Here is a 10,229-nt window from a genome sequence, read left to right on the forward strand (position 1 = left end):
CTTCCTGCCGAAAGGTGGAAAGAGCCATTCATTCATGAGATTTTTTTTACCTGGGATGATGCTGACAGAACAAGAAATATTAACCCTTCTTCCAATGTGGGGGTGTGTGGAATCTCCATTAAGCATGTGGCTGTGAGTCAAATGCCATGGAGGATGCTTTGGATATCTGAGAAGCTCATTCCATGAAGGAAAAGGTCCAGTGGGTCAGGAAGGTCAACACATTGTGGAAAATAGCCTAATGAATCAGTAGAGTCTGCGGACCTTGAGATTCATTACAGCCTCGTAGAAAGCAGTGCCTGTATTACTGATGTCTATTTAGTGCAAGTGGTTAAGACGCTGAACTGCAGGCTGTGGAGGGTCGGTAGTTCAGCAGTTCGAGACCCGGGTGCCGCATGACAGAGTGAGCTCCCATCTCTAGTTCCAGCTCCTGCCAACCTAGGAGTTCGAAAGCAAGAAATTGCAAGTAGATAAATAGGTACCACTTTGGTGGGAAGGTAACAGCGTTCTGTGCGCCTTGGTGTTTAGTCATGCCGGCCACATGACCACAGAAACGTCTTCGGACAGCGCTGTCTCTTCGGCTTTGAAACGGAGATGAGCATCGCAACCCTAGAGTCGGATTCGACTGGCTTTCGAGCAAGGGAACCTTTACCTTTACCTTTAATCTCATTTCTCTATCAGCAGTTGGAAAACTCTGTGCTTTGCATAGCCTAGCTAGAGAGCTCCTTTCAGAAACGGTGTGGCCTGTTTTCTGCTCTTGTCATCCACTAAGCTTGCCTCTCTCTCTTTCCCAGAAGGCCTATATCTTTACATTCCTGCTCAGCTCACGACTCTTCATTGAACCTCATGAACTTCTCTCGCGCGTTTGCCACAAGTGCATTGAGCAGCAGCAGCTGGATGACCCAGTGCTGGATAAGGTTGGTCCTATTGACAGCATGAAGGGTTTTGTTATGTTTGCGAGGAACTGACAGCACTAAAATGGATTAGAAAAGGCTTCTGATTTGACTCCCAGTGATTTTTCCCTTTTGATTCCTTGCCAGCTGTGTGCATCCAGACCCTCAGGGGGTTTTGCTGACACTGAGCATTTGGCACAGTCGCATTCTAATAGAACATTCAGTGCCCCAGAGCAAAGCTTTAGGCAGAGGGTGTAGCAGTCACTTCAAATCCCCTTCTCCTTTTCTCTTCTAGCCTGTCTCAATCTTCCCCCGTGATTTCGTTGTCATTTCTTTCAAGGCTTTGCAGAAGCCTACAGGGTGCCAGGATTTAAACTGTGTGTGCACTGTCAATAGCAAATGTCAGTGCAGCAGCATGTCTCTCAGTTTCATTTAATGCATTTCCCCTTTGCCTTGGGTACTGCTTCAAAATGTTCTAGCTATCACTGTCAACTCCCAAGAGCAGCATGAAGTTGCCCATTAGTCTTCTGTGCCTGCACTGAATAACGTTTGCATACCTGTGCACCATGATATATCTAGGCACTGCCCTCTTATACTCCAGAAACCCTGGCTCTTTTGCTTAGCAATAAGGATTCTAAGTTTACCTTAGCAATTACAAAATATATTTCAGTCCTTTTAGCCCATGCATCCATAAAACAAGGAATAAGTATTTTCTGCTGCTCAAGATTTATGAATCAATGAGCTTCTAAGGGAATAAAGGCAAAGGAAAGGATATATCTAGTCCAGCACCTGAGACAAAAATATATCTAGACTAGTAGTGAAGCCTGTTGTAAAATGAATACAATGAGCTCTAGAAATATCTCGGCCTCGCCCTCCTCCCTCGCTGCCTTCTCCTTCAGGGCAGAGCTTGGACTTGAATCCACATATCTGGTGTAGAGTTGCCAGCGACTCCCCCCACCCCCGCTCAATGCTGTCTGCGAGCTCCCCGCCAAATGGCAGCCCTTCCCCGGCTACCGCAGACTCACCTGACTCACAGGGGGGCACAGCAATAGGTGAGGACAAGGCTGGCTGGGGGAGTGGCTGCAGCACCGGTGTGTCTTTGATGGGGGAAGGGGCGGTGGGTGGGGACATCAGGTAGTGGCAAGGCACGGACAGGCAGCGGCAGCACAGCGATTGGAGGCATGGGAGGAGCTTCGGCTGGCAGCTCTGCAGCCGCTGGCCGCACGCCCCACAGCCTTCCAAGAGGTTGAGCCACGCCTCCCTGCTGCTCCCCTCCGGCGGGGTGGGCAAGCGCTCAGCCTCGTTTCCCTGGCTCGGAGTGGTGAGGCAGGGCCCCGGCTTAGTCAGGGGCTCGTACATTGCGGCAGAGTGGAGACCTGAGGTGCCGACGGCTGCTGTGCTGGGCCTCGCGCACACACACTGATGCCCCACTCCCCTCAATGGCTGCTCACAGCAACTGCCGCTGCCTCCGCAGGAACAGGCGTTGCGACCAACACCGACCCAAGCCTCAGGCTTCTCAGCCTCCCCCCGCCGGAGCATCTGTCCTGTCCGTCGCCTCGCACCACACTGAGGGCGAGATGCTGGCCGCCGCCTTTGTGGGCGGGACTCTGGCAACCCAGCCAGTGGATTGGCAGACCATCAGAGTTACAGGTCAGGGAGCCAATTGATTTGGGAGCATGTGGAATGTTCAGGAAAAACTCACCCGAAAACACAATTATATATAAGAAGAGATATATGGCACCACTTTATATCTCTCACGTGAGGCAATGAGTTGGTGTTATGCTTAGTTTATGACTGCCTAACAAGAAGCAGCAAGATCACATTGCTGTTACCACCTTTGCTCATCCCGTTGAATCTAGACACTGTAAAAGATACTGCTGTGGCTTTTAGCAATACCTACTCCCCCATCCCCCTCCAAGTTGTGTTATGTAGGACACAGCACACACTTCATCAGTTCCTTCTTTTCACATCTTCAGATTTTGCAGATACCAACAGAGTGTTGTTGTTTTGAAAATGCAGGTACAAACACATTTTGAGAACTGGGTTAAAACAGATATTAGGCCATTCACTGCCACAACTTTTGTTAGAATGTCAGCAGTGCATTGATAACACCTTTTTATACCTCTTTATACAAGTAACCATAGAAAAAGAAAGAAGATTCTGTATCCCATCTGGCAGTTCCATCACAGAAAATTAAGACTAGAATTAAGAGTGATAATTTAGTGGGTGGGCTCAGTTTACAAATGTTGTGACTCAACATCTAGACTCAGCAAGGTTCTAAACTCACGTAAAAACATTCAGTCTGCTATGACCATGAGCAGATGCCGTAGTTAGTTCAGCTGCTGTTTACTAACCTAAGGAAGACATTGTCACATATTTGACCGTTTTCAGAAGAACCTTTTTTCATTAGTAATTTGCTGGAACATAAATACGTCTAGTGCATTCATGGTTCTGAGAGCAGGGCTTCTGAAGGACATGTATGAACCCAGGCTACTAGTTAAGAGGGTTCTCGGATGCTCTGCTCTGTGTACTCCAACTGGCAGAAGCAGTCTGGATTAACACAAAACATGTGGCCTTTTCTGTTGTGATACTTAGATTTTGGAACTCCATCCCTGGAGACAAACTGGCAAGCTTTCAGGTGCCAGATGAAGATGGTTTAATTTTCCAGAGCTTCTTTATACCCCCCCCAAGGAAATCATTAATGAGAGCCTCCTATTTCCCATCCTAGGATTGCCAGACGCCCCTCCCCCCCAATGGAGATCCCCCACTACCAGGTCTCACCGCCCTGCTAACGATCAGCTGGCTGGTGGGGGGAACTTACCAAGAAAAAGAGGGAGATCCAACCAATGTGCAGCAACATGTCTATGTCACTGCCCACGTGACCTGGAAGAGACATCACCACATTGGGGATGTCAGGTGATGCTCTGGTATTTGAGCAAAAACTCTGTGGGTAAAAGCCCAATTGATTTGAGCAAAAACTCTGTGGGTAAAAGCCAAATAGACCATAGAGTTTTCCCCAAATACCAGAGCATTGCCCCAACATGACGTTTTCCCCAAATACCAGAGCATTGCCCCAACATGACAACGTCACTTCTGTGTCACATGGGCAGTGATGTAGGCACATTGCTGGACATCAGCTGGGCTTCTCTCCTGCTCTGAGTAAATCCCCCCATCCCCCACCAGTTTCCAGGAGGGACCTGGCAACCCTATCCAGTCCACTTCCTGTCTGCTGAAGGTTTATCTGGGTATTAGCATGATGGTTTTGCTTTTTATTTTTTATGTCCCTTGATCCATACCCTGCCACCCCCATCATGAGTACATTCTAGTAATAATACCTGATTCCAATATGCTCTTCCTTCAAAGGTGTCTTGTTGAGAGTATGATAAAAACACAGAAGGCAGGCAGCCTTCATTATACATGACCTGGCTTTGGAAGAAGGGAAGTGAAAGCACGTGTGATGCATTTCCAACTCTTCTCTTCCCCAAGAATCTATCTTTGGTTTGTGTATATATAATAGTGCAGGCATATATATAATTGTGCAGGGACAGAAAAAGTAACAGGAGAGGAAGTGGAGAGTTCTCTGCTACCTCTCCCACACATACCACACAAGACATTTTACAGGTCTTCAATTACTTTCTTATAATGGTTACAGACAGCATGAAAACAATGTGCTGAAACCAACTGCTGGAAAAAGCTAAAGTATTTTGTCCAATTTTGTTGAAAAAGGAGGAAACTTCTTTACATGTGATATCTTTTCTTTGTTAGAAGGTGTGTTCAGTCCACAAGATAAAACAAGGAAACTCCCTGATCTCATCCAGGTTTTTTTTACATATGAACCCTTTGAAAGGAACTGAGGTTGTTAGTCGCGCATGTTAAACTCAATGCATTGTCTCGACTGGTACTATATAGGTGCCACCATTGAATATTTGGCTTCAGGATAAACTCACTGGAGCTTACTGTTGGTGTGCACTACCTGGCTGTTCTGAAGTTTTCTTCCATCAATATTGTTTTCTAACTGCAGACCCGGATCAGAAAATTTGGACCCAAAATTCTACAATTATTGACAGAATGGACGGAAACATTTCCATATGACTTTCAAGAGGAAAGAATGATCGGCTGTTTGAAAGATATTATTCACCGGATAGCTCCATGTGATGAGGTGAGGGTAATGGCACCTACACTGCACTTCAAAGCAGAGTTACTCCCTTCTAAGTCCATTAACATCAACAGGCTTAGAAGGGTGTACATAGAATTTCACTGGTAGTGTCAAATGATTTGTCCATGAATAAGCACCCACAACTAGTCAAATGTTCCCAGGAAGATACAGTTTACAAATTCTTTCCATTCTTAAGTTAAATCAATTTTCCTTAGAATGGATAATTGGGGGGGGGGGGACTCAGACCGGATTAGTTTTTTTGACAGCCTTCCTCCTTGGTGTCACCCAAAGAATAATTAACATGTGGGATTCACTGCCACAGAAAGTGGTGGCAGCTAGAAGCATAAAAAGCTTTAGAAAGGGTTTGGGTAAACATATGGAGCAGAGGTCCATGAGTGGCTATCAGCCACAAGGTATAGATGGAACACTATATCTGGGGCAGTGATGCTCTGTATTCTTGGTGGTTGGGGGGCAACAGTGGGAGGGCTTCTGGAGTTCTGGCCCCACTGGTGGACCTCCTGATGGCACCTGGGTTTGGGCCACTGTGTGACACAGAGTGTTGGACTGGGTGGACCACTGGCTTAACATGGTTTCTCCTATGCTGTTACGTGCAGTGCATTGATTCAAGCCTCAGAAAGCTGGTTGACACCTTTTCCAAATCATGAAAGTTTTCCTCTATTAAAAGCAGGTTTTTAGTTTCCTGGGTAATTCAGCTCTCTTTGTGCTTTTTCTATCTGATGTCTGATTGGGAATATATGGCTTGGCTGGGTTTCCTCCAAGTCAGGGGCAGTTTAGAAATCATACGATCAGAGCCATTTTGGATTTTGTCCAAGCAAGAACTTCTTGGAACATGCAAGTGTGTGGTGCTCTGCATAGTAATTGTCAATGCTATTGTAGGCAGACTTACCTCTTTCTAAACCAATTGATTTCAGTGGATTTATGAGGGTGTAACTGTGTTTAGAATTGCACTTTTAGTTAAACAATGAAGAAAAGCATCTAACTATATGTTTTATGGCACTTTGTAAGCTTCTGGATGACTAAAAATAAATCCCTTCTATAATAAGAGTTCTGTCTTAGGTGTATTCGTATTGTACTCTATATAAAAACTCTGCCTAAGTATACACTGGTATACCCAAGTCATCCTGCCCATTATACCCTTTCTTTAAAAAGGCTTAATTTCACACTTTTATAAAGGGAACAGTACTGTAGTCTGTGCCACTCTGTATGCTTTATACTATCTATTTGTTGTATGTATTATCCTACTCATACTGCATTGTTTTCTGCTTTTGTAATTCCGATTTCTGCATTGCTTGTCTGATAATTTTTGCACTGTTTCTAATTCTTTCAGGTGGGTAGCCATGTTAGTCTGTAGTAGCAGAACAAAATTTGAATCTAGTATCACCTTAGAAACCAACATATTTTCCAGGGTGTAAGCTTTTATGAGTCAAAGTTCACTTTGTCAGATAACAAAAAAGAATGAAGGTTTATCCTTTTTGTTTGTAATTATTGTAATCCTGGTCCTTTGTATTGCTTATATCATTCATGCTATTTGATTACACTGTTTTACACGTAATCCACCTTGAATCTCAGTGACAAAACACCTGGGATTTCAGAGGTAGTAAAAAGGGATGAAAAACATGTTATCTTCCCTGAACGTGGACTAGCATTGGAGTGTACCAGCCAATGCCAACAGCTATAGAGATGCATTTCTGCAGTGTAATTATAGTTCGTTTGCATTTTACTGATGGGAGACAAAGGATGAAAAAGACTGGCTTGCCAGAAGCCTTGCAAATATAGCACAATAGAACTTGAATCCAACACACATCTGTCTAACCATTGGCTCTCACTGTTGTCATCACCTTTTGCAAAGGATGGCAGAGAGGCAACTCTTCCCCATGTTTATACCTCCAACTTTCAAAACCGTGGTTTGCACATAACTAGCATCATGTCTCTACTAAAGAAGATATTTTGTTTCCCACGTTACTTCAGAATGGCAGGGTGTTGGTAATAATGGTGCTTGCAAAAATCTGTTGCAAAATTACAGGGTGCTTAAAAAAAAAAGTCCATCTGTTTGGGGCCACATTAGTTGTTTAATTGCTTCAACAAACGTTTTGGCCATTTGTTTGATTATCATCAGACAGCTAACACCCCTGGAGTACACTGTATTTGTATTTTTGAGGATGGACTTCTTAAGCTAACAGCCATCTCCACCATGGATGTTTTCTTTTTGTGTCCAGATGGCTCCAAACTGTTAAAGAGGTTTACCCTAGTATCAGTATATATAGAACAAAAAAAAAGGATAGAGACAATTATGACAGTTCAAAGGAAGCAAACGAATTAAGCTGCTACAAAGAATCAGTTGGGAGTTATTTTTGGGGGGGGAAGCCCAGATAAAAAGATGACACTCATTTCCAACCAGTGTTCCCTCTAAGCTGAGTGAGTGTGAGCTAGCTCACAGTTTTTCAGCCTCCAGCTCACACATTTTTGTCTTCGCTCAGGAAGGATGGCTCTGGAGCAAACTAATTTATGCAATAGCCATGTCGCTCACTCACCACTTTAATGCCGGTAGCTCACAAAGTAGAATTTTTGCTCACAAGGCTCCACAGCTTAGAGGAAGCATTGTTTCCAACCATGTAATTAAAGTATCTTATTAGAAAATGAAGCAGGATTAACATGTAAAAACATATGCTTATTTTCCCTGTGCAAGTAGTTTGATCCTACTCTGCTCTCATTGCTTTAAACTGGAGCAAAGAATGTCCTCTGCAAGAGTTCTGTAGTGAAAAATCTCTTTGTTTTTCAGATATTGGTAAGAGTGATTATTGCAGTTCTTCCTGATGAAGATCAGTAATTGATTGCAGGAGAAACTTAAAAGGTTGTTGTCTTTTGAAAGGGAAGCATCATTGTGTTTTTCCAAACCAATTGATTTCAGTGGATTTATGAGGGTGTAACTGTGTTTAGAATTGCACTTTTAGTTAAACAATGAAGAAAAGCTATATAATTATTTAGATAACTATATAATTATTTAGATTTCTGTTTTTATGGCACTTTTGTAAGCTTCTGGATGACTAATAATAAATCCCTTCTATAATAAGAGTTCTGTCTTAGGTGTATTCGTATTGTACTCTATATAAAAACTCCTGCCCAAGTATACACTGGTATACCCAAGTCATCCTGCCCATTATACCCTTTCTTTAAAAAGGCTTAATTTCACACTTTTATAAAGGGAACAGTACTGTAGTCTGTGCCACTCTGTATGCTTTATACTATCTATTTGTTGTATGTATTATCCTACTCATACTGCATTGTTTTCTGCTTTTGTAATTCCGGTTTCTGCATTGCTTGTCTGATAATTTTTGCACTGTTTCTAATTCTTTCAGGTGGGTAGCCATGTTAGTCTGTAGTAGCAGAACAAAATTTGAATCTAGTATCACCTTAGAAACCAACATATTTTCCAGGGTGTAACTTTTCATGAGTCAAAGTTCACTTTGTCAGAATAACAAAAAAGAATGAAGGTTTATCCTTTTTGTTTGTAATTATTGTAATCCTGGTCCTTTGTATTGCTTATATCATTCATGCTATTTGATTACACTGTTTTACACGTAATCCACCTTGAATCTCAGTGACAAAACACCTGGGATTTCAGAGGTAGTAAAAAGGGATTAAAAACATGTTCTCTTCCCTGAACGTGGAATAGCATTGGAGTGTACCAGCCAATGCCAACAGCTATAGAGATGCATTTCTGCAGTGTAATTATAGTTCGTTTGCATTTTACTGATGGGAGACAAAGGATGAAAAAGACTGGCTTGCCAGAAGCCTTGCAAATATAGCACAATAGAACTTGAATCCAACACACATCTGTCTAACCATTGGCTCTCACTGTTGTCATCACCTTTTGCAAAGGATGGCAGAGAGGCAACTCTTCCCCATGTTTATACCTCCAACTTTCAAAACCGTGGTTTGCACATAACTAGCATCATGTCTCTACTAAAGAAGATATTTTGTTTCCCACGTTACTTCAGAATGGCAGGGTGTTGGTAATAATGGTGCTTGCAAAAATCTGTTGCAAAATTACAGGGTGCTTTAAAAAAAAAAAGTCCCATCTGTTTGGGGCCACATTAGTTGTTTAATTGCTTCAACAAACGTTTTGGCCATTTGTTTGATTATCATCAGACAGCTAACACCCCTGGAGTACACTGTTTTTGTATTTTTGAGGATGGACTTCTTAAGCTAACAGCCATCTCCACCATGGATGTTTTCTTTTTGTGTCCAGATGGCTCCAAACTGTTAAAGAGGTTTACCCTAGTATCAGGATATACAGAACAAAAAAAAAGGATAGAGACAATTATGAGAGTTCAAAGGAAGCAAACGATTTAAGCTGCTACAAAGAATCAGTTGGGAAGCCCAGATGACACTCATTTCCAACCAGTGTTCCCTCTAAACTGAGTGAGTGTGAGCTAGCTCACAGTTTTTCAGCCTCCAGCTCACACATTTTTGTCTTCGCTCAGGAAGGATGGCTCTGGAGCAAACTAATTTATGCAGTAGCCATGTCGCTCACTCACCACTAGAATTTTTGCTCTCAAGGCTCCACAGCTTAGAGGGAGCATTGTTTCCAACCATGTAATTAAAGTATCTTATTAGAAAATGAAGCAGGATTAACATGTAAAAACATATGCTTATTTGCCCTGTGCAAGTAGTTTGATCCTAAGAACTTGGAAACATCCAACTCTGCTCTCATTGCTTTAAACTGGAGCAAAGAATGTCCTCTGCAAGAGCTCTGTAGTGAAAAATCTCTTTGTTTTTCAGATATTGGTAAGAGTGATTATTGCAGTTCTTCCTGATGAAGATCAGTAATTGATTGCAGGAGAAACTTAAAAGGTTGTTGTCTTTTGAAAGGGAAGCATCATTGTGCCATGCTGGAGTGTTTCAATATGTCTGACCAAAAAAAAAATATTACACAATCAAAATCAAGCATATGAAGGCATCCTAGGGTCATCATAACCATTATCTCTCTTGCAGAAAGTAGTGTGGAACAGTTGCTTAAGGCAGTATTCGCTTGTTCTTTGTCCTGCTCAGTTTCACAAGACTCATTGGGGTGCTCAAGGAGGTATGCTTACTGAGAAGCATATTTTTGCCAAGCATTCCAGTTTTGCATTATAAAAGACAAGGCTTAATTAAAATTAGAA

The 10,229-nt window shown here is 42.6% G+C and overlaps 1 protein-coding gene across 1 annotated transcript in view; it reads left to right on the forward strand.

The window, feature by feature from the left end:
* Positions 1–10,229, forward strand: part of RASGEF1C (RasGEF domain family member 1C) — a 67,056-nt gene that overhangs the window by 4,473 nt on the left and 52,354 nt on the right. The window contains exons 2-3 of the mRNA XM_015427041.1: positions 792–914; positions 4,912–5,049. Coding sequence (XP_015282527.1) covers positions 792–914; positions 4,912–5,049 — 261 coding nt within the window. The remainder of the gene's footprint in view (positions 1–791; positions 915–4,911; positions 5,050–10,229) is intronic.

This window comes from Gekko japonicus, unplaced genomic scaffold (genome assembly GCF_001447785.1).
Source record: "Gekko japonicus isolate JY-2015 unplaced genomic scaffold, Gekko_japonicus_V1.1 scaffold374, whole genome shotgun sequence".
In the NCBI taxonomy this organism is placed as follows: Eukaryota; Metazoa; Chordata; class Lepidosauria; order Squamata; family Gekkonidae; genus Gekko; species Gekko japonicus.